General features: G+C 55.3%; 1 protein-coding gene across 1 annotated transcript in view; it reads left to right on the forward strand.

Annotated features, from left to right (window-relative positions):
- Positions 1 to 24098, forward strand: part of RXRA (retinoid X receptor alpha) — a 74915-nt gene extending 50817 nt beyond the window's left edge. Inside the window, exons 2-10 of the mRNA XM_021413686.1 lie at positions 838 to 1103; positions 4728 to 4878; positions 5680 to 5859; positions 12492 to 12661; positions 16723 to 16852; positions 19453 to 19585; positions 20573 to 20664; positions 21526 to 21631; positions 23533 to 24098. Coding sequence (XP_021269361.1) covers positions 838 to 1103; positions 4728 to 4878; positions 5680 to 5859; positions 12492 to 12661; positions 16723 to 16852; positions 19453 to 19585; positions 20573 to 20664; positions 21526 to 21631; positions 23533 to 23680 — 1376 coding nt within the window. The 3' untranslated portion in view covers positions 23681 to 24098. The remainder of the gene's footprint in view (positions 1 to 837; positions 1104 to 4727; positions 4879 to 5679; positions 5860 to 12491; positions 12662 to 16722; positions 16853 to 19452; positions 19586 to 20572; positions 20665 to 21525; positions 21632 to 23532) is intronic.

Below are 24104 nucleotides of genomic sequence, written 5' to 3' on the forward strand. Positions count from 1 at the left end.
TAGCATCAACTTCAGCAGCCTGCAGCCAAATGCAGTGGCACCCAGATCATACCATGAGCCCCCGCACCCCAACCAAGGAGCTGTGCTGGCACCTGCCCCTCACTGCCCATGTGTTTGCTGCAGTGAGCCCAGGGCAGCTCGGGGGTCCAGGGGTGTTCCCACAGCCCCCACCCCACTGCCTTCCGGCTGCTCCCCCTGCAGCCTGCCTGGGGGCCACGAGCCTGCCCCTTCCTTGCCTAGGATTGTTTTGCAAGCAGCGTGACAGGATGAGGAGGAAACGTGCCAGGAATGGCTCCATGTCTCCTCTCGGGAGAATCGCTGGCTATTTTTAAACACCCCTCTCTCACTCCCCTGGGACAGCCGAGCTGCTCGGAGCAGGGCGGGTGCAGCCCCCCCCGGTGCTGCCTGCAGCAATCAGTGTGTCCTCTGCACAGCTCAGCTTGCAAAGCCCCCCTGGCCCTGCTCCTCGTGCGTGGTCTGGCCCTCTCCTCTGTACCTTCCCTTGAGCATCCCCTTTAAGTCTGAATTGTGGCATCTGTAGGGTGGGCCCTCGTCCTGCAGCCTGTGGTCCTGCACCCTTTGGGGAGCAATGCTGCTGGGCACAGGGGGTGAAGGAGGGAGGAGGGCAGTGACAGCTCTGCCTGGAGTTGGGAACATTCTATGGTGGTGAATTTTGGGTTCTGCACCAAAAGGACCCAAAACAAGAAGGGATTTCAGAAGCTGGGCTGGTGGAGGAGAACGCTTCAGGGTGTTGGGGGTGTTGAAAAGCAGCCTCTGGAGGTCTGACTGCGATGCCGGGTGAGACTCAAGCCCTCTTCTCTTTTTTCTCTCTTCCAGATTTCTCAAACCAAGTCAATTCCACATCCCTGAACTCCCCGACGAGCCGAGGCCCCATGGCCACCCCATCCCTGCACCCGTCCATTGGGCCGGGCATCGGCTCCTCGCTGGGCTCCCCGGGCCAGCTGCACTCGCCCATCAGCACCCTGAGCTCGCCCATCAACGGCATGGGGCCACCCTTCTCCGTCATCAGCTCCCCCATGGGCCCGCACTCGATGTCTGTCCCCTCCACACCCAGCCTGGGATTCGGCACCAGCAGCCCGCAGGTGAGGGGGGGGGGTGGCGGCAGGGACATGTCTGCTGCTTTGATGGGGCAGAGCCGTGGCTTTGGGGCTCGATCCAGACCCGCTTCTGGCTACGTTCTCCCAGGTTCTGAGGAGTGAAAAGCCACTGCAGACAGCACAGGGAGCAAAGCCCCATTTCAGACAGCATGGAGACATAGGCAGGCGCCAAAGGCTGGCAAAAAGCAGAACCCAAAGGGGGAAATGAAGCCCGAGGCTTCCTGCTGCTCCAGTGTCATATGGGGGACCACTGGGGCGCAGAGCAGGACCACAGCCGTCCATCAGCTGTCCCCTCCCTGCCCACTGCCCCTCTTTCCCTTCGCAGAGGGAGGAACTGGTGGTGGTTGGCTGAAGATTATGTAAAAAAACTCCAACCAGCAAGAGATAAGCTCTTTTTAAAAATAGCAAGATCGGGGAGAGCTGGCCAGCCCCTGCCACCTGTTGCTGGCTGCTTGCACGATATATGTTTAGTAAAAGGGCAGATTAAGGAATTGGCTACCACCTGCCACTCGGTGCTGGTTTATTTATCCCAAGCCCTCGCTGGGAGTCAAGCACCTGCCAGCACCTTTATTTTTAAATAGTGGCCTGATTTATTTCCAGCAATAACGGGGTCTTTCTGCCCTGGCTGGAGAGGGACGTGCCGTGCGGGCACCGTCAGCCATCCCCAATGGAGAGGCGGTGGGAGAGGCAGCGGTAGGGTTTGCCCCTGCCCCTGTAGGTTCAGAGGGAGCTCTCTGTGCCATCTCCTGTCCCATGGCAAAGGGAAGGGGAACCGAAACGGCGCCTTGGAATGGGCAGTGCCAGCTCTGAAGCGGTGGGGAAGGAGTGGGAAGCAAAGGTGGGGGTGAGCCGCCAGCTGGGGGTGGGGGGGAACGAGGAAGCTCTGCTGCTAGGCACGATGCGGTGTAGGAGCTGGAGGAACCGAAATAAAACCCAACCACGGGGCAAAAAGGGGAATCGAGAGCGTGGTCAGATGGTGCCGGCGAGCGAGCTGGCGGCGCGGCGTCTCCCAGCCCTGGCGGCACGGTGCCGGCACCGCCGCTCGCACACGGACGTGTCTTAAGTGGTTTTCCTCCAGGAGACGGCGAGGAGGTTTCCAGCCTAATGGCTCCTGCCATCTGTCCCCTGTCTGGGTGCATTAGGGCCCCAGCCCTGCAGCAGGCGCCTACCTGGGCCTGCATAGGAGCGCAGGAAGAGGAGGAAGAAGAGGAGGGAGTGCAGTCCCCCCTCCGTGCACCGGCCGGCGAAGCGCCGGGGGTAATGAGGCGTGCGGCCCCAGCCGCCGGGTGGGGATCACCCTGATGGAAGGTGGTTTGCATCAGATGGCAGATGCCACTTGCCATCAGGCCATGCCTCATTGCCTCTGGAAAGGCAGCAGAGCAGAAGGGTGTGGGGCGGCCGCACCGGCGTGGGACGGAGATGTCAGCTCCCAAAATCCCGGCTGCGTTCCCCCTCCTTTTTCTTCCCATGCGAGCTCTGACCCAGCTCCTCCCGGCCTGAGCTTTGCCAAAAGACATCAGCGCTGACCTCAAGCATCTCCTCCTGCCTGGGATCTCACGCAGCCTCCAGACACAGCCTGGCTCCCAGGAGGCCGCTGGGGACCCTGTGGGGAGAGGGCACTAGCACTGAGCTGGGCACGAGCTGGTGGAGAGCCCGAGCAATTTGCAGTGTGAGCAAAGTCCCAGCCTGACCAGGGGGTTGTTTGAAGGGATTTAGTGCATGTTTAAGACCTCCTACCTAAAATTGCTGGGAAAACAAAACAAAAAAAAGCGTAATTTTCTGTAAGAGATGGAAGGGATGGACTTCCCATGCCGGGGGCCTCTTCCTCCCTCCTGCTCTGTGCTGCCCCAGGCATCGCTGGCAGCAGCTTGGGGTGCTCGGGGACACGGATCAGGCGCAGGAACAGGCTCCTCCAGAGCCTTTACACAATGCTTTGTGAATCTGGGCATGTTCTGGATAGAAAAAGGAAAGCTCTGGTTGCCATTAGACCAAAGGGGATTTGATCTCTGGTGCAATGAACTAAAAAGGGAAAAGAGAGGAGCCGAGGAGTCCCGGCACATGGGGCTGCCACGTCATTGGGGAAGCGGAGCAGCAGTTCTGTGTCTCTGCTCCATGCTGTGCAGGGTGTGCTCCCATGGCACGTGCTCCCGGCCCCACACCAGCCATAGGGGAAGGAGCAGGGCCGGCACCGGGGTGGTGTGGGAACCCCATGGCACACGTGGGGCCAGGGCTGCAGGAGGAACTGGTGACTTCTCCCATCCTGGGGCTGACTCAGCTCCAGCGGGGCTGAGTCATGGGGGTGGTGGCACCCCATGTCCTGGTACCCTCCAGAGGGATGCTCACATGCTTCTCACGTGGCGTTTGGGGCTGGGGGGGCTTGGTGGTGAAAGGCTTATTTTAGCAGATGTCTTAAGTCCTCTGCCCCAGCTCTGTTGTAGCACCTGGCAATTGGCTTCAAAAAGTGTTCTGGGGGTGCTGGTAGAACCAGAGACCACAAAGCCATGTGCAGTGCTGCTGCACTGTGTGACTCGTGCCCTTCTCCCTGGTGCTGCGTCACATCCCCAGGGGATGCTCCTGCTGCATCCCCACTTGCTGTGTGCTGTGGTTTTCAGCCCTCTGCCTGCCAAGCATTCCTACCAGCTCGAAGTCTTTAAAGTCAGAGGAGCGGCTGTGGTCTTCTAATTGACAGAACACGAGCCCCGGGACTTCCCTGAATTAATCTGTGACAAGTGCAATTGCCCAGTGTCTCTATTAGGGGAGAGAAAGACAGCAAGGCGAGGCACAAATCCTGCCTGCCCCGCTTGGATTTAGCAGTTGGCAGGAGCTGCAGAAGCCTTGGCTGCCCACGCAGGACCCCGTTACACCTGCCCTGGGCTGGGCTTTGGCCCCCATGGGGTCCCTCCTGCATCCCTGTCCCCTCTCGATGGGACCGTGACACCAGCACGGAGCATTTTGCAGTGGGGTCTTTCTGTTGGCACTGTGCATGAAATCTTGTTGCAGAGAAAACCCCTGAGGCCGTGAAGGCGCAGATGGCTGCTGCGGTGGGGATGGCAGCCTGTAAGCTGCAGGCAGGGGCTGCAGCTCTGTCCTCACACCTTTCCTTCACGCCTCGGTGGGTTATTTGGGCTATGCAGCCATGGGCAGGGGCAAGATAGCAGAGCACGGGTTGCTGTCAGCTTGTTTCCATTGCCAGGGCTGAGCTTGTCTCACAGCTCTGTGCCTCAGTTTCCCTCTGTGCAGGGGGGGAACACACCATCCTGTCCTGCCAGGAATGTGGAAATCAAGTCAGGAATCTTTCACTGAAATCTCAGAGCTGCTGATGGGGCCATGCCAGCCCCTCTGTTCCAGCTTTCTTTGCTTTGTTTCCTGAATCTCTTGGGCTCTGCTGAAGGCTGTGAATGGCAGGGAAGCGTCCCACACCTGCAGCTCTGCAAAGCCAGGCCTTGTTGCACCTGGCTCGCTGATCTCTGGGCTGAGGTGCTCACATTCTCTTCTGGGCTCAGCACTGTGGTTTTTAAGCTGTTTGTCCCCATTTGAGGCTTGTCCCCTATTTCATACGTTGTCCTGCCTGTACCCGATCTCACTTGCTCCCTGCTTGTGTCCTCACAGCTCAACTCACCCATGAACCCCGTCAGCAGCTCAGAAGATATCAAGCCACCCCTGGGGCTCAACGGAGTCCTCAAAGTGCCAGCACATCCCTCAGGAACAATGGCCTCCTTCACCAAGCACATATGTGCCATCTGCGGGGACAGATCTTCAGGTAAGGCTGCTCCTGCACTGGATGCTGTCAATGGGTGCCAAGGCACATGGGGCCTTAGCATCATCCCCCTGCTTAGGGACAAAAGTCCCCTATGGAAAAGGAGAAGCCTCCCCAGGCTTGCTTTCTCCCAGGTGAGATGTGCTCAGCTCAGCTCTTTGACCTCCCCATCCTTCACCCTGCCCTGACAGAAACAAAAAAAGTAAACAATTTGTCAGGCTCCTTGGTAGAGCCAATCCCATGCTTCATCCCCAGCCCCCAGCAGGGAGGACCAGCCATTAGCTGAGTGTCCCTCTTTCTGCATCCTTTGATCCATAGCTGGGCTCATCACATAGCACCAGATAAAATGATGTGCCTAGTGGAGTCTCTCCACTGGTGGGAGATAAAGATGTGCTAATTCCCTTTATTCTCATGCTATTTTAAAAGCTTTCAGCTCTGTCAGTGCCCTGCTGTCTAGGTTTTGTGGTCCTGGGGGATGCCTCCTGCTCATCCTGTTGGGCTGGGGAGGGTCATGGTGAGGTGCCCCCAGTCTTGCTGCATGGGTAATAACCAATAGTGGTTGATGTTGGGGCAGTTTGTAGCCCCCACAGGGCATCCTGGTGTTACGGAGATCAGTGAAGGCAAAGCCTTCCTTGCGTATGCTCCAAGGAGCCTCTGCCTCTCCCAAATGCTGCCCTGGGGAGGATCATGGAACGGCTTTGGGTTGGGAGGGACCTTCGAGAAGAACCGCAGGCCCACGACGAGGGAAAGCAAAGGATCTGCGGGCACCCAGCACCCTTCCTGAGCCCTTTAACCCACCTGCAGGTAAACATTACGGGGTGTACAGCTGCGAGGGCTGCAAAGGCTTCTTCAAGCGCACGGTGCGGAAGGACCTGACCTACACCTGCCGCGACAACAAGGACTGCTTGATCGACAAGCGCCAGCGCAACCGCTGCCAGTACTGCCGCTACCAGAAGTGTCTTGCCATGGGGATGAAGCGGGAAGGTAAGGCAGCGAGCCCCCGGGGGTGCTGCGTGTCCTGCGGGCACCTGGCCGTGTGGCTGGGGTGACACACGGGGCCGTCAGGAGCGTGTTGTGCTCATCTGCCTATAGCTGGGGCTGTGCTGACCCAAGAGCATTCCCCAGCGGCGCTGGATGCTTTTTTTTTTTTTTTTTTTTCTGATTGGGAAGAAAGAAGAAATTCGGTCTTGTAAAAAGATATCCCTTCCCCTTGCTGGAATTTAAATGAAGGATCTAAAACTCCCTGGCAGTGCCTCTTTGAAGTGCTCTTTTTAAATGCTGACTGCATCTCTCTGAAACTGCTGGCAGAACGGGCTTTTCGCAGGCACGATGGGAAAGTGACCCTGCGGTGCTGCTCAGGTCTCCGCTGCCTTCTCCCCTTACACCCTCACTGGGGCGGGCAGAGCCCTTTCCCCGCTGCCGCTGGTGCCCCCCCTGGTCCTGCAGAGCTTTGGTGCTTGGAAACCTTGGAGCTTTCCGGTGCAAGCAGGGATGGGTTGCACCATGGAGGTGGCTCTGCCCGGTGCGGCTGTGAGCAGAGACCTCGTTTGAGTGAACAGTGTGGTTTGGGGGAGCGGGTTCTCCTTCCCTTTGGGTTCTCCTTCCCTTTGGGTTCTCCTTCCCCTTGGTTTGTGAGCACCGATGTGCTGCGATCGGGTGCTGCTCCGTGCCCACTGACAGGAGCGATGGCACGGGCTGAAGTTACAGCTCTATTAATTAATCTCTAAACGGCGGCGGAATTCCCCGGGGAGCGCGCGTACGGCGCGAGGGCTCTATTAATTCGTCTTGATTAACGTTATCGCAGTGAATAGCAAATGAATTCATAACGATCAGCCAATTATTTAAAAGTGTGACAGATGGGAGCTTCATAACTCTCCGGGCGCGCTCAGGCGGGGCTGGCGTGGCGCGGGGGGAGCTTTGCTGGTGAGTAGGGTGCAATCCCCGTGCAGGCAGAGCTGGGCTCGGTGCCCTGCTCCCCAGGTAGAGGTAAGCCTGGCAGTGCAGCGGCTGCTGGCAGTGCAGGGATGTCCCACGGGTGTAGCACACACCTGGAGCTGGAGCTCTCCGAGCTCTGGTTTTGAGCTGCTCTTTAGTGCTGATCCACCTGCTTTGCCAGCGGATGATCTCCGTCCCATCGCATCTGTCCCACTGCTGCTGTCATTCCCTGTTGCCAGCCTTGAGCCTTGGGGACAGTTGTCCCCACAGCACCTCTATTGGGAACAGCTCTGGGCTACGTCCTGCACAATGGTTCCTTTTGCCCCGCTGCTCACCTACAAGAAAATTGACTGTTAACCTCTGGTGTAAACTGTTTCAGCTTTTAGGTAACAGAGCTGGGTAATGGGCCTCATTTCCTCACAAAATACCTCACTCTGCAGACCTAATTTATAGCCCCATAAATGCAGAGCAGACTCCTGCTGAGCAGCATCTCTTCTATAGCCCAAATGTGTTTGTATGTCATGGAAGGACAGCAAAACCCTCTAAATTAAGTGGTGAAGGAGTCACTCTTCAATGGTTCTCCAATGAGTGCTCTACACCCTGGTGCTGGGAAGGGACAGGACCAAGGGACCTGTCTGGGAGGAGGCTTTAGGAGCCGGGTCTGGGGGATCCAGGCTTCAAGCAGGGAATGGATTCCTTCTGGAGCACGCATCTCTGGCTGCTCCCTGTGAAAAAAAAACATTACAGCACATCCTGATGCTGTATGAGCCCTGTGGATTCTGGAGGTACTGAGGCTCTAATAAATAAGCAGCCAGGAGCATTTCCCCCTGTGAATTACTGCCAGCTGTGTGAGCCTCGGGTTTCTGTTCTGTCTCCCAATGAATACCGGAGAGTCAACAAAATTCAGATGACCATCAGGGACCCTGACTGATGCAGGGACTGTTGTGCTGAGGGTGGCTGCATCCACAGGTGACTCTGGTTGATCTGGCACTCATTAGGGTCCGAGGTGGGTCTTGGTTTGCTGAACAGCTTTAGAGCCTCTATGTGCCATTAGCTTTCTATTTCAAGGGAAGAAGTGGAAAGTGAGTGAGTCAGGTGCCATGCCAGTAGGAGGGGTTGGCTGTGGGGTGCACTGGGGTCCCTGTGTGTGGCTGCAGGTCTCCATACTGAGCCCAGCCCTGCATTGCCACCAGCAGGAAATGCCATCTGGGAGCCCTTTCCCATGCTCCCTCTGAGCCACCCTGGGGACCCAACACAACCCATCCCAGCCCATCCCTCCTCCTCCTCCTTGTCTCTAGGCAGCTTTGTTAATTGTAGGGCTCACTAATTGCATGTGTGATAGTGCCTGGTGGGTGCTGGTGTGTGCCCACCTTCAGCCCACCTGGAGACAGAAATCTTTCCCCTGGCATTGCTCCCTGGGTGTCGCACCGTGGCCTGGCTCTGGTCACAGCTTGCTGTGCCACGTGGCAGAACCGTCCCTGCTCCCCGACATCCTCAGAGTGAGCAGGAGCAGGAATCTGGGGAGAAGGAGCAGGAGTTGGGTCTCCAGCTCGCTGCTCCCAGCAAATGCAGAACCAGGCAAGCGGCCACAGCCCAGTGAAGGGGCAGAGTTCAAGAGCACAGTTATTTTTAGGAGTAATTTTGGAATGGAAAATGCTTTTCAGCTTAATGAGCTTGTTTCTTGTATCCTTTTAAAGAGCTGCTCTTTAAACCAGCTGGTGAAGTGATGCTGGGTTGGTTTGTTGTTTGGGAGAATGCTCCGAGGTTGAGAAAAGGGGTTTGGTGTGTGATTTTTCTCTCATTGCTTTGGCAATGCCGTGGCCAGGTTTTGAGAGTGAAGTCACCTAGAGATTTTGGTTTTCCAGAGCCGTTCCCTGCACGGATTGATTTCATGCAAATGCTTCAACCCACTTTTTAACACTCCATTTCCCCGACATTACGTGTGTAGCGTCGCAGCAGAACTTTGCCTGCCTTAAGACATTACCAAATGTGGGATTCAACTGAAATGTGGAAGAAGACGGCGCCGCTGATTTCCTGTATCACAGCCTTTGAGGTTGTTCACAGTAATAAGAAGCTGCAACATAGGGGGGGAAAAAAAGGAAGCGCAGCTACGTGAAGACGAAGCAGAAGAAACGTGCTCAGAACTAGTTTCCTATGGCAGCACTTCCAATGTAAACGGGTACCTGAGGCGTAAGCACTTCAAGATGCTGCTGATGTGCAGCTAAGGTGTAGCATCATAAAAAAAAAAAAAAAGCAGCAGAGCCCGATAAATTCCACTGCTGGTAAAATGGAAATCCCCAGTAACCCTCCGCTGGTTAATAAGCTGGTAAATAAACAGCCACCCGCTGTAGGCTCTGGTAAAACCAAGCAGGAGGCCAACAGAGGCTCTGGGTCTCCAAATGGAGAGCATCCCAAAGAGTGGTGGAGGGCAGCGTCAGCTCCCAGTGCCCTGCTGATGTCCCCATATCCACCCCGTTTGCAGCGGGCTGGAAGGGGCCATCATCCTCATGTGTCTCTTCTGTCCATTGTTGGCTGTGGCTTTTGCTCTGCCCAGGGATGGGTTGAGCGAGGTGCCTGCCCTGTGTGTGCCCGGGGAGCCCACCTGCGGCGTCTGACTCCAGAGGGAATCCCATTGTTCACAGTGGTCAGTGGGTCAAGTTCTGGGGAATTACTCTCCCTCAAAAAAAGAAACAGAGCCCAGCCAGTAGTCCATGGTATTGTTCCTGGAAGGATGGATTTTTATCTTGGAAAGAAGCGCCCATCTGTATCAACTCAGGGTAAGCCATAATTACAAGGCACTGAGCCCTCCCCAGGCACGCAGACGCTCCGTGGCACTGCTGATGGGGACAGCTCAGCTGGCCGCTGCCTGGTGGCAATCATGGCCAAGCACGAAGCCCTGCCCTGCTCCCCTGAGCTCTTAGCAAACCATCACTGACTCAGTGTCGGAAACACCAAGCTGTTTTTTACTTGTGTCTCCGACCAGGCTTTAAATGCAGAGCATGCATTTGAAGTCTTTTTCTTTCTTTGGGCTCATTAGCCTGCGGATCACGGCACCGGGTCTCTCTTGGCAAGGCGAGGGCTCGACAAGGAAAGGAAGCTCGTGGCAGAGGGTTGGATGCTGGGGTGTTCCCACGGCTGGAGAGCAGGAGCTGTGCAGCTCTGGTCACGGGGTTTGCAGTGCAGCGCTGGCAGCCTGGCATTCCCCGTCCTCCCAAAGCCTCAGCGATGCACTCGTGCTCTCCCAGTGTCTGCAAAGGTCATTCTTTGCACTCAGACCCACTTTTGTAGCCACGAGATGCTGCACCAGCGGTGAAGGCAGCACATCCCGTGTTGGTGCGCGTGCCAGCAGTGCATGGATCCTGTGTTTTTGGCACTTCAGCCCTTGGAGCTGGGCAGCTCAATGCTGCCTGCTGTCCATGGGATGAGGCATTTTGGTTCTTGCAGAGGGAGAAGCTGCCAAGGGGTGGTCTGAGCACATACACTGCTGTGCTTGTCCTGGGGAAGTGCAGATGGGCTTGAGATCACGAGATGCAAAGCGACAGCAAGCAGCCTTAGGCAAGAAGAAGCCAAATCAAGCGGAATAACATGAGCACATCTTCATCAGGTGCCATGGAAAACACAGGCTTCTGTCTTTGGCGCGGCTGAGACATAGCTGGAGGAGGCGAGGCTATGACTGCAGTATCTTTTTTCTCCTCAAGTGGATTGCAAGTTTTAAACCCTTCCCTTCTGCTGAGAAAATCACACTTTAAAAAAAAAAAAAAAGCCCTCTCAACCATATGAGTCTCCTTGAAGAAGAAGAAAAGCATTGGCACAGCCATCAGGCGGGGCTGGGGCTGATGCTCTTCATCTCAGGAGTGTTCCCGAGCCATGGCAAGCAGAAATCCTGCTTCAGCTCCTGCTCTTAGTGCTGAGCAAGTGCTGTGTTACAGCTACAGACATCAGCGTGGCTGGGAACAGTCCTGAGACCTGTGGGTCCCTGAGCTGCATGCCCTGTTCTTGCCCATCTGCACAGCAGCATGGGTCAGACGGGAGCAGAAGTGTTCTCCAGAGCTGAACATGGTTATTTCCTCTAAAATACATGTTGGCTGCGTCACCAGGGAGAATTTGGGTTGGAGGAGCCAGGCACAGGACTCTAGTTTTTATCTTTGTATTTAGAGGAACAGAGCAAACCCTGGGACTGACATGAAAGGAAGGGACAAGAACCCAGCAGCAGCAGCTGGAGGAGCCCTGGGGCATCTGTGCTGATGGGGAAGGGTTGGCATTAAGCAAAATTTTGTGATCTTTTGGTGGTCGAGAAAAGAACGTATGGGAGTGAGGGGAGAGATCTGAGCGGGTTTGATGGTGGCTTGAGAAAGCATGGAGAAGAATGGGAATGGACAAAAGGCACTGCACCAATCTGAGCATTAACAGCAGCAGCCTACCTGGCCCTGGGCAGCCAAGCAGCAAACACTGTGTGAACCTCGGGAGCCTCTGCAGCCCATACACTTAAAAGCAGTTTGCAGAAATAACCTCTTGCTTTTTTGCAGGAGAGCTTTGAGCCAGCCAACAAAACGCCCTGTTGGCGTGCAGGGCTGCAGAGCTGGGCAACAGGAGGGCACTGCAAACTGGGCTGGCATTAATGGGAGCAGTATCCGCACAGGGCTCTTGTAGCATGTGCTTTAATTTCCTGCTGTTAAGGAATAAGTTTTATATTCTAGCTTATATTTTTTGCACTTGGGATGGAGCTGGTTTAGCAGCCTGAAGGGTTTGATTGTGCTGCAGGCGGCTCTGGTTTCACTGCAGCAACGCCTGTGCCCCTGCTGCTGCTCCTCACATTGCACAGCCAGGTTCACATTCAGCAAAGAGGGAAAGTGTTGGGGTAACTGTTAATAAATAGCAGGCTTCGACGGGGCTGAGTGCCTCGTTCAGCTCCAAACAAAGAGCTGGGGAGGTTCAGGCCGTGGTCTCTCATGGTGGCAGCTCCTGTTGCTTGAGCTGTGTCCTGTGGGAACCGTGGATTTAGGGCATGCAGCGCCGTGATTGAGACAGAGATAGTTACCAGTGTAACTGTCTGCGTGAAGCTGCTTTCCAGGTTTAGCGACAGCTTTGCGCCGGCTTCAAAAGGAGATGATTAATAATAATGCTATTAGCATCTAACAGGCGTTTTTCATCTGTGTACTCTTCAGACGTTGACTCATCAGCATGTGACATGCTTCTGGCTAGGTTGCTTCTCCTGCATGGCACCTGGGGCAGGTCTGTCCCGTCTGGTCAGAGCTGAGGGCTGGGTCCTGCTTTGCAAGCAGCGCCTGATGGCACAACCCCACTGCTGGTCCCACGGCAGCATCACTGCTGCTCCAGGGGCCTCCATGGGAATCCAGCACCAGCAGCTTTAGGAGATGGTGCCGACTCTAGACTTATCCATGAAAATGACCCGTTTCTCTTTTCTTCACCGTTCCCTGCTGTTGTCCCTTCACCTCCTCGTTTTCTCCCCCTGCAGCAGCGCCCATCCATTCCTCGCACCCACTGAGCACACTGCTGGCAAGGTCAGGTTGGAGAGCAAGGCAGCAGGTGTGTGTGCTCTGCAGCTCACAGGGATGCTGAAGGGGTGTCCAAGGCTCCGTGGAGCTCCGGGGTCTCAGCTCACCCCTGGCATCGTGGCCGGGAGCCCTGGGCTGATGCTGTCCCTTTCTCCCCCTCCCCAGCTGTGCAGGAGGAGAGGCAGCGGGGGAAAGACCGCAACGAGAACGAAGTGGAGTCCACAAGTAGCGCCAACGAGGACATGCCCGTGGAGAAGATCCTGGAAGCAGAACTCGCTGTGGAGCCAAAGACAGAGACGTACATTGAGGCAAACATGGGCCTGACGCCGAGCTCGGTGAGGCACCTGTCCTTGGTCCTGCTGTCCTGTCCCTTGGTCCTGTTACCCCTTGGTCTTGCTGTTCCTTAGTCCTCCTGTCCCTTGGTCCTGATGTCTCTCGCACAGGGACACAGCGGGGAGCTGGGGCTCGGTGTTGGCGTGGCAGTAACCCAGCAGCCAGCCTATATTTGGGTCAGGGCAAGGTTAGCTTGTGGGAACTGGAGCTCAGCAGTGCAGCTGCTAGATGAGCTCAGGTGAAAGCCTGAGGAAAGCAAACCCCCCTGCCTGGTGCAACCAGCAGCACTGGTGCTGTGCTGCCTCGCGGCCATAGAGAATGGTGCTCAACCCACAGCTGCAGAGAGGAACAGACACTGCAAGGTGTAATTAAAAGGACTCACGGAGATTTTGTTTTAGTTAACAGCCATTAGTGCTAAAAGCAGGAAGGCACTCCATGCTCTGAAGAGCTCATAGTCCAATCAAGGCAGTAAACAGAGCTTTGTGGCTGAAGTGCAGAGAGATAAGAGCTGTAAAATTGGGGCGTGACTTTTTGGGTGCTGAATTACACAGCTGGGAGGCTGTGAGAAGGGGAAAGCTGTAGAAGTTGGCTCTCAAGTCCCTTTCCCTTTGGAAGCCTGTGTTATAGCAGGGCCTGCTGGAAGCAGCAGGGCTCTCAGAGGGCCTTGTGCAAACACGAGGAGAGTAAAGAGTGAGAAGCTGTCAGAGGGAAACTTTCTCGGTGCTTTTTCTTAGGAGATTCCCTTATCAGCATCCTTGCTTTGAGAAAGCCTCACTGCAAAACAGCTGCCTCCAAATGTGAGAGCCATGCTGTCCTCTGGAATTTGGTTTCTAGGACAGACCCTGTGCAGAGCCCTCGATAAGAGGCTTATCACATATCACTCGTAGCCCAGCAGTTAGGGTGCAGTGCTGATTCCTCAGTACCCTCAGTTCCCATGAAAGCAATGTCCTTCTAAGTGTGGGGCACCTGCTGGCTGTCCAGCCCTCCTTTAGCTCCAGCTGGAGCTCTGGAGCATGCAGCTTCCATAGCCAGGACAGCAGGAACATATGCTGAAACATCCCTTTGCATCTCCTATTGCTCTGCGTGGGGCTGGAGCCGGGAGATGCGCCTGTTCTAGGGAGGTGGAAGGACTCTGCAGGATTTGTTTTCTGCTACAATCATACTTCACCTCTTTTTTCACGTGAGGACTGAGCAGGGAGTACCTTATCTGGCAGGGTTTGGCAGGAGATCTCTGTGTTAGGGGTCTGTGGGATGCTCTCTTTAGCCTTTACCTACAAGGGCGCTTAGTGGCTTGCTAAGTGAAGTGTAAGGCTTCTTGCGTAGCCAATTCCAAAGTGAAGATCTTCAGAAGCTCCTCGAGCATGGCACTGCTGCCCATAGCCAGGAGCTTGGCTGGAGGGAGCAGCGCTGCCATGGCCAGCGAGGGGCTTGGAGAGCTCTCAGGAGTGGGAATACTTGAAGGGAGTTGGAGGCAGCATCGTGCTGACGTGAAAACAAACCCCAGAGAGCAAGGTGAAATGAATGGCTTCGTCTGGCACTGCGTCTCCTCAGCCTCTTGTAGCAAATTGAAAGCCGGTTCCTGCATAATTCAACACGCATTACTGTGAACAAGGATGCGTGTTGCATCTAAATAGAAGCAGGAGGCTTGTTGAAATGCCCTGTTATTGTCGGGCTTCTGCCGATGAGGTGACATTTGTAGCAGGTTTAGTGGCTGTGTGAGATCAGCAGCGCGGTGACGGTGAGGGGGGACGGAGGTGTTACCCTCCTCCACTGTGACGTGGAGGCACCAATTCAGTCCCTGATAGATGCATGCAAGCTCTTCCCTTGAACAAGGCACGTTGGGTCCTTGCGTTTGTGCCCTGCACCTTGGCACATCTCTGAGCACGGCTGGAGGTGGCAGCATGCAGGTGACGCTTGCCCAGGTGCTCTCATGCTTGTGGCTGTCGCCTTCCTGCCCCTGTCCCCTGGTGGCTGAGGTGCCTTTGCTTTGCAGCCTGGCAGTGGTTTTGTCCTGCAGCCACAGGGCTTTGGCACAGCTCTTGGAGCTGATTAAAGGGGAGGGCAGTGGGGGGAACGCTTGGCTCTGTCGCAGCACTTTGATTGGCACCAGGGAGGTGGGTGCAGTCCGTGATGGGGAAGGATGGCTTTGCCTCTGCCCCTGCACCCTGGCAGCCTGGGCGCTACCTTGGATGGGCTCCTGACTGCTGAAAGGCAAAGCCTGTAACTGAGAGGTTTTATCCCCATTAGTTCTTAATCGGCCTTTAGCAGTGGGTTTCAAGTCACCATTTTCTGGAAGATGCCTCCAAGCTGTGGTTTTCCAGCAGGATCAGGTGCCCTCCTGTCCTTTCGTTCTGTCACACTCCGGCACTGTGCCCTTGCTATTTACTGCAGGGAGGGATTTGCTTTCCTTGTGCGGGGACAGTTCTGAGCACTGCATCGCAGAGCCCTTCCTGGAGGTGAGCAGAGCAGAGGGATGACGCTTTCAGCTGCCTCTCAGCATTAAAATTCTGCCAGGAAGCACCGTGGTGGTTCCAGGAACTGCGATGTGAGGCAGAACCAGCACCAAAAGCCAAGCACAGGTTGTGCTGCCCGCAGAGCAGCCGTGGTGCGTGCAGCCTGTGGGAGCTGGGTGCTGTCCTTCCCCAGGGAATTCATAGAATCACAGAATGGTTGAGTTGGAAGGGACCTTAAAGCCCATCCAGTCCTAACCCCTGCCATGGGCTGGTTGCCCCCCAAGAGATCAGGCTGCCCATGGGCCCCATCCAACCTGGCCTTGAGCACCCCTAGCAATGGGGAATTGCCCAAGCTTTCTTGAGCAGCCACTTGGGCTGCGGGATGATCCCCATAACGATCCCCCCCGTCTCGTGGTGCTGAGCGCCAGCCCATTCCCATCCATCTCTGTGAGCAACAGGTGAAAATACTTTGAAGGCGGGTGCGCCTGCTCCTGCCAGATGCTGGTTATTTTAAGCCTGGAGACGGGGACACATTGGCCACCGACGCACAGAGGTGGTGTTTGCTGCCAGGGGACAGCAGAGCCACCCGAGCAGGGGAACATAGGGATGGCTCCGGGCAGAATTACAGGGCTTTTTCCTTTTCCCAAAGCAGCATTTCTCACCTCCCTTTGGTTTGTGAGCTCTTGGTCAGCTCTTGTAATGCAGTCAGCAAGGGAAGGGCTCCTTCCATGGTGTTTTATTCTCTGACCTTTTCCCTTTCAATCCCCTGGGGCCGATGCATCCCTCGTGGCATGCCCACCTCCTGCTGCCTCCATGCCACTGGGCGAAGGGCATGCTCTGTGTGAAGAGAGTCCCGCGGTGTGCTAGGCAGGTACCTCGAAATCCACGATATCTGGGGAATATGAGTGGAAAAATGAGAAGTCAGCAGTGTGGGTGGCAGAAAAAAAGGTGAAAAGGAGGGAAGGAAAGAGCACACCGTGGGACACAGACATGTGCAGGGAGCAGCTCCTGGCTTGGCTGCACAGAACCCGTGCCCCAGCCCCGTGCAATCCAGAGGTGCAGCAAACACTCCTCCTCTGACTTTGAAACTGTTCTTTTAAGGACATGGAAGAAAAATAATGGTACAATCAACGCTGCTAGGTATCAGCGGGGATTACAGCGGGATGTGTGGAGGGGCTCATACATCCCTGTCCAGAGAGGTAAACCATATATACACACTTCTGCTGGCGGGGTCTGTCTTCGCTGGGGTTAGACGGTCTCTTCCCATTCCTAATCACAAGCCCACTTGAGCTGTTAGCAGTTCCTTTAAACAGGGATTTGGTGTGTTTAGGCTGACTGTCCTCCTTGAGAGCAGATGGTTTGTGTTACTGGGTAATATTTCAAAGGAGAGGGCTTTTTTCTCCTTACTGTGATGCCCGCTTCATGCTGTGGGGTGCGGCGAGGAGGTGCTAGCACTGGGGATGTGCACTCTGCAGGGTCCCTGCTGATGGTGCCCACATAGATTGAGCACAGAGCTCCCAAATGTGGGGAGCAAGCAGGCAGCAGCCCCTTCCCTGCTCCTCCAGCCTCTCTCCTTGCTTTCTCCAAACCTTTCCATCTCCTCTTTGCAGCCCAACGACCCGGTGACGAACATTTGCCAGGCGGCCGACAAGCAGCTCTTCACCCTGGTGGAGTGGGCCAAGAGGATCCCCCATTTCTCGGAGCTGCCCCTGGATGACCAGGTCATCCTGCTGCGAGCAGGTGAGCCCCAACGCACCGCATCCCGCAACGGTCGCCCTGGGATTTGAGTGCTGGCAACTGGAGAGCCTTTAGCTGCTTCCGAGGAATAGCTTCAGATCGTTCAATTGCTAACTAGGATTGAAAAAGCCCCAGGGGGCATGTTGCTGAATGGGATCCAGAGTGTTGCACCAGCTGCCAATGGGCTGAGAAATGGCCCAGCCTTGTGTGTGATGGGCGAGATGATTTGGGAAATCGAGGGCACGATGCACGAGCATCCTCCTGAGCTGGGGCTGGAAAGACAAGGGGGCTTGGGTCTGCATGAAATGTCATGGAACTGCAATGTTTGATGGTAATTAAAAGCAGACAGGGGAGAAAAATAGATATATCGCCTTCTCTCTCCCACCCACCAAGATGAAAATGAAGTTCTTTGGGTTTATTTTAAATTTCCTTATGCTGCAGGGGGTCTGGAGGAGCGGGGGCTCTGGGAGGTTACAGGCAGTTAGCTGGGAATGAGGTCTTCTTCCAGCAAGTAAATGCAAGCCCCAGCTGCTGGCAGGTCCTGCACAAGGGCTGGGGAGGGCAGGAAATTACAAGCAGATTCAACGAGGGTGCATTATAGGCATGAAGCTCTTTGCATAGCTCCAGTCATCAGAGAAGTGAGTACAAAGGCTTTGGATTGATGCAGCAGAGTTTTGTTCCCTGAAACAAAGGGGCAGGCGAGTTGGTGGTGGGGCATGGGAAACCCCTTCCAGCAACTGACAAACACAGTGGGAAGGATGAAATTGGGATTGGAAAGGAAAAGACCTCAGTGGTTTTAAAGTTCCTGTCTTTTCCCCAAAATGCACTTGGAATTGTATCCCAAATGCATGAATCCTGACACTTCCTAAGGGCAGTGAGGCACTGGCACAGGTTGCCCAGAGAAGTGATGGTGCCCAAGGTCAGGCTGGAAGGGCTCTGAGCACCCAGTGGAGCTGTGGGTGACCCTGTTCACTGCAGGGAGTGGGACCAGATGGCCTTTAAGGGTCCCTTCCAACTCAAACAATTCCATGATTCTGTAATTCCTGCAATTGTTTGTCCAAAGAAGGCTGAGGAAGGCTGAACTGGAAATGTTCTGACCTGATGTTATCTCTGTGTTGGCGAGGGGAGGTTGGGGGCTGCACACCCCATCATGGGGTTCTGTCATGGGTTCCTGAGCACGAGGAGCTCCCACGGGTTCCCCCACTCCCAGCATCTCTGCAGGGGCCTCAGATAACCTCCCCCAAGTCCTTTAAGCTATGGCTTTATCTATTATTGAGTGGCAAGAGAACAGCTGCCCATGAAATATTTAAGTATTAAAATTTAGCTAAGAGCCTCCATCAGGTGCACTCATGCATCCTCTGAGGCAAAACTAAGTGGAGCGCGCATGGAGGAGCGGCGCTGGGTGGTGGTGGCAGCAGCCTTCCTCTGCAGTCCTGAATCATTTAAAATCTTCCCTCTTTGGGCTTTTCGGAGGAGGAAACCCAACTTTTCCAGCCTGTTTTGCACGGCTTTCCTTTCTACCAAACCTGCAGTGGCTGAGACAGCAGTAACGTTTTATAGGGCTGAGAATGGTGAACCTAGTTGTGGTTCCTTTTATAGGGCTGAGCCCACAGTGCCTTTCCATGAGTCACCATCTCTCCAGGTTCCCTCCAGCTTCCTGCAGGCTCTCCTCCATTCTTGTATTTCTCGGTGTTGCAATCCCTCTGCAAAGTGCCAGACCTCACCCAGCGTGTAACCGAGTAAATGGTCCCTTGGTTGGGGTGGAAACATCCTGTGGCCACTTAGGGAACAGTGAACTTTATTCCCTGTTAGCATTTCTAGTGGCACAACCCATTGCTGCAGCTGTAGGTAAATACAGCACGCGTGGACCTTGTGTTTGTTCATAGCAGTCAATGAGAAAAGGCACATTTCTGTGGAAGGAGGGGAGGTGGAGGACGTACTTGCGTGGCTTTTCCAGCCTGGAAAAAGAAAAGAAAAAATGAAAAACTGAATAAACAGAGAATTCTGAGCCCTGCTGTACAAATCTGTGCTCTGGACATCTGGGCTGGGTAAATCAGGCACACGGTGAGGGTTGCAGAGGAGCTGTCTTACCAAAGATGCCTCTCTGGATGGGAAGCTGTCAAAACGTTGGCTCTCCAAACTTGACAGCACTTCTTCTCATCCTGGGTTTGTTTCAGGTGTTTCTGAGCTCAACTGGGAATGGGGTCATGAGGAGAAGTCACATGTGGGAGGGGAGCTGGAGGGAGGGGAGGGAGGTGGTGTCTTCTTTCCTTTCCATGTATAGTGAATTCACATTGCTCCCACGGTGCCTTGGCTCAGCGGACACACACTTCCCTATGTCCTGAAGTGGGGTATCCAGTAATGAGACCCAAGCTGGTTTCCAAGCCATGGTCATGGCCATGGGATGCACGTGCAGCAGTGTTGCTCCTCCAGATACTGAGCTGCAGAAGCCATGCGTCTCAGCCATCGTATCCACTGGTGCCAGGGCAGTGATGCTGCCGATTCCCACACTTGCTGAAGACCCACAGCTCTGACCCACAGCTCTGACCCACGGCTCTAACCCACAGCTCTGACCCCTGGCCTTTCTGTTGTTTTCTCCGCAGGGTGGAACGAGCTCCTCATCGCCTCCTTCTCCCACCGCTCCATAGCAGTGAAGGACGGGATCCTGCTGGCCACTGGGCTGCACGTGCACCGCAACAGCGCGCACAGCGCCGGCGTCGGGGCCATCTTCGACAGGTGGGAGAACGGAGCGGGTGGGCAGAGCGGGGGAGGTCCCAGCTCTGTGCCCGTGCTGGTGGCACACACTCGGTGTCCCCAGTGGAGGATCTCCTGGGCTTTGTGCATCCTATGGGCACGTCACGTCGCTGCTCCGTGGCGTGCAGAGCCCAGCAGCCCAAGATAGCCACGGAGATGGCTGCCCATTGCAAAGCAGTGCTTCTCCCACGGGGTCCGGGTGCCTCCCAGTGTTAGGAGCGGGTTTCTCCTTTCTTTCTTTCCATCTCTAATTGGACCGGGACGTGGGTTTATTTTCACATTGAAAAAAGCACCAGAAATACCCGGCGGGTTCCACAGGCACATCCCAGTGGCTCTTCAATCGTCGTGCTTTGGGAAAGTGTTTCAGAGCAATGCAGCCCCCAGCATGGCTCCGGGCACCACTCGCATTATGACTGATTTCTCTGCCCCAGCCTCATCCTGAGGCGCTGACTTGGAACCAAACCACTTGTGCTTTCTTGCTTTGCAAGGAAATTGCTCTTTGGCGCTGGGTGACATCATTTGTTTCCTGTGAGGTCACAAGTGCAAGCGCATGACCTCACTGCGGGCTCCAACAGGAAACGCTGGGCAATCACTGGAAAATATTTCAAGACCTGCAGAAGGAGCAAAGGGAGTAATAAAAATTACCGGCGGAGGAAATTGCTTTTAGATACCTGCCTGGTTTTTTCTTTTATTATTTTTTTTTATTGGTGGGCGGCTTTCTCAGGTGCCAGATTCGCAGTGAGCGCACGCAGCCAGTCCTTCTGGTCTCTGTTCTGTCTCACAGGAACCGCTGATGTTCCTGACAAGCAATTTTTGGTACAGGAAGAAGACGAGGGCACGTCCTGGTATAAACGAGCCCTGTCCCGTATTAAACACACGCCTCGCTCTGGGTCTGACACCTGTTCTGCTTTTTTTTTTTTCCCTGTTTCTTTCTAATGCTGACACCTGTGCTTCTTGTGTCCTTTGCAGAGTACTGACAGAGCTCGTGTCAAAGATGCGAGACATGCAGATGGACAAGACAGAGCTGGGCTGCCTGCGAGCCATCGTCCTCTTCAACCCCGGTACTCACAGCCGCCTCCTCTCGTGGTTGACACCGTGTCCTTTGGGCTCCTTTCATTACCCATAGAGCCCTCTTGCAATTTACTGCGTGCTGCTGAGAGTGAGGGACAGCTTACAGACATGGCAGGGTCCGGATCCGTGCATTGCCCCCAGCTCTCTGGGTCTCCTTTCCAGGAGGCATTTTCCCCTTTCTCTCTGGAGGGGCTTTGCTTTGATCCGTGTACACGTTCTCCCCGTGCTCAGCATCCCAGCAGTACAGAGTTGTGGTGCTTTAGGGAGTTGTCGCTAACCAGGAGCAGAAGTGGATCTAGATCTTTAAGAAAGGCAGAGGTGTGGATCAGGGCAAAGTCAGAACACGTTGTTGTTGTTACTGTCCCTGTTCCCTGATCCTGTGCCAGGCGTTTCAGCGGGGTTCAGTGCTGTCTCTTGGTTTCGTTTTTCAGCTCGACTTCCCCCCCCCCCCCTTATAATCACCAGCATTTTGTTGTCTGCAATTTGGGATTAGCCATATTTGGTAAAAGAAGGGAAATCTGGAGAGGTTCCCATCGTGCATGTGCTTGGGGACAGTGACTGCTGCGCGTCCCTTTGTCCCTGCTCAATCCAGGTCCTTGTCACGTCATGGGACCCTGAACAGGGGCTTTTCTTACAGCCCCGCTGCAGGGCTCAGTGTTAGAGGGAGAAATCTCCCCAAGCCCACGCCTGGAAGGCTTCAAGCCTCTTGCTGAGGGTCTGTGACCACTGGAATGAGCTAAATGGTTGGGGCTGGGATAAGGGGGTGGGGTGAAACAGGTCACAGGGGTGCACTGTGAGACCTTGTGCCCATCTCGGGGCTGGCGACTGATGCTCCTTCCCTCGCCCTCCAGACTCAAAAGGTCTCTCCAACCCGGCTGAAGTGGAGGCGTTACGGGAGAAGGTGTACGCGTCGCTGGAGGCGTACTGCAAGCACAAATACCCCGACCAGCCCGGGAGGTGAGTCGCTGCTGCCTTGCCCTGCCTCACTGCCCCCTGAGAAGTGGAGAAAAGTCCTTGTCCTCCTGCCAGGCATCACCCCACAGCCCAGCAGGACCGGTCCCGGGGAGCCCTGGCTCTGTTGGAACGCCCACAGGGGTAAGGGGTATCGTTTCCCTTTTGGAAACCACGGAGAGCAAACCACAGCTGAAACAAGACACACACGGAGTTAATTTTCAGTGGCAGATGAGCATCATTGCTGGGAAGTGAAAGCCTCAATTGATGCTCCTCTCTCCTCCCCGCCTCCCCCAATCCAGCTGGGAATGGGAGGGGGAATTAGGAATGCTTTCCTGGACCTCTCTGGAGCTGAGTGGGCGCATTTTCCCAGTTACAGCCTTGAAGCTGGCAACTGCCAGTTAAGGGACTGACAGTCATATGAGAAACCAAGCAGAGCTCTGAAAGTGCTGCTGAGACGTGAGCCCTGGGAACATGGCCTGAGCTGCTGGGCTTTGTGTCTCACCTGCATTCCTGGTCCGGGTGGATACAGAAAAGGATGCTATTACAGCAGGGGATGCAGTAGGCAGTATGTTGGACCTGGTTTTGGATATCATTGTGCTGGCAGATGAAAAAAGATACATTGTTAAGAGGCTTCGTGGTGTTTGTGGCTGGGTTGCAGGGCTTAAAGGTCCTCCCCTGGTGGGAAGCACTCTCAGCTTTGCACAAGCCTCCAGAGTCTGCAGCAGGGTCGTGCTGGCACCAGGCTGGGGATGGTGTGGGGACAGCCCTGTGAGCATGGGGCTGCTCTGCATGGAGCAAATGCTGTGAAACTGCTGTGCTCCTTGGGTGCTGCCTTAGTGCTGTGGGATGTGAAAGGGAGATCTTGAGCCGTGCGGACTCTGGAGCTTGGTTTGCTGGCTTTGAATGGACGTAGGGGCCTGCTTGTACTATTTGCGTGCCCCGCTTTGCAAAAACCTCTAGGGGCAAACCTGTAGGACTGCACCCAAGGGCCGGCACTGAGCCCTGCTCCAACACAGGACCCGCTGCAATAGGCCCCAGGGACTCAGCAGGGTTAACTCTTGGGCTGCACAGCCCCTATGGGAATGCTCTCCTGTCCCCTGGCACAGTGTGATTCCCCAGCTGGGGCTGGAAGCGAGTGGTGGAGCATTGCCTGCTCCTTGCTGCTCTGCAAGGAGGGCACGGGCTGTGTGTGCTGCAGGGAGCAGGGCTGTTCCCTCCCTGGCATGCTGTGCTGCGGGCTGGTGAGCTCACAGTTAAATGTCTCCGAGGGCTGCAGCCATCATCTGGTTTGGTTTAAAGTGAAACTTCCTGAATGGGATGGTAGGGCTGATTTGTTTTTCCTGGCTCTGCTCCCGCTGTTCTCGCCAGCTCAGCAAAAGAAAAAAAGAAAAAAAAAAAAAAAAGGGAAAAGAGAAAGAAGTGTGTGCATGCGTGCATAACATCGGTGTGTTTGTGCGCAGCTCTGTGTGTGTGTTTTCTGCTCCCCTTCTCCCTGAGCTGGCTCTGTCCTGGCCTTTGCTTGTATTGAAACGTGGTCCTGCTGACCCCCCCAGGACCCCTCTCCATTCCCCAGCTGCTTTCCCTTTTTCCTGAGCAAGCTGAGAGCTGCTGCGGTCTCCTCGCTGCAGGGACCCCACGAGCACGTCAGGCTGCTGCCTGCATTTAAAGCATGGCACAGATACAGCACACCCAGCCCAGGGACAGCCCTCCGTGCCTTATTTTCCTCTTTCCTTTTAGCAGATGTTTGCTGTAAATATCCACTACCTCATCTTCAAAGCTTGGGGGTGTCATTAACGATTTCCCATCGCGATTGCTTTGCTTTGGGAGCAGAAGAGCCTGTGAGCTCCCAGCCCGCGGGCGGTGCAGCTGAGCGCCTCTAACCGTGCTGTGTCTCCTGCCCCCAGGTTCGCCAAGCTCCTGCTCCGCCTGCCAGCCCTGCGGTCCATCGGCCTCAAATGCCTGGAGCACCTCTTCTTCTTCAAGCTAATAGGCGACACGCCTATCGACACCTTCTTGATGGAAATGCTGGAAGCGCCCCATCAAATGACTTAGAGAACTGCTGCTGGGTCAGTCCCTCGCCCGGCCAGGGCCATGCGGGCTCCGTCCTCTGCTTCCTCCTCCTCCGCCCCAGCCCCTTCCCTCTGCTCCCCGAATGCTGGAGGCACCGTCCGAGCTTCTCCGCGTGGTCCCCGGGTCGAACCCGCACCTCCTTGCCGCCTCATCACGTTGACCCTTTTGTCCGTTCGCTGTCACTGCTGCATCTCAAGACCTCTGATGGCTGTTTCCCTGCGGTAGATGTAGAGGAGTGGGGACGGAGCGCTTCGCACCAGTGCCGGGTGGTGGCACTTGTCGTGGGAGCGGGGACGGTCCCGTCCCATCCCGGCCCCGCAGCGGGGTTTGGACGAGCCAAGGGAGCGGTTCGGCTCTCCCGGATTGCAGCTGGCTATTTTCAGAGGATGGAGGTTTTTTTTTTTTT

Source organism: Numida meleagris, chromosome 16, assembly GCF_002078875.1.
Source record: "Numida meleagris isolate 19003 breed g44 Domestic line chromosome 16, NumMel1.0, whole genome shotgun sequence".
NCBI classification, from domain to species: Eukaryota; Metazoa; Chordata; class Aves; order Galliformes; family Numididae; genus Numida; species Numida meleagris.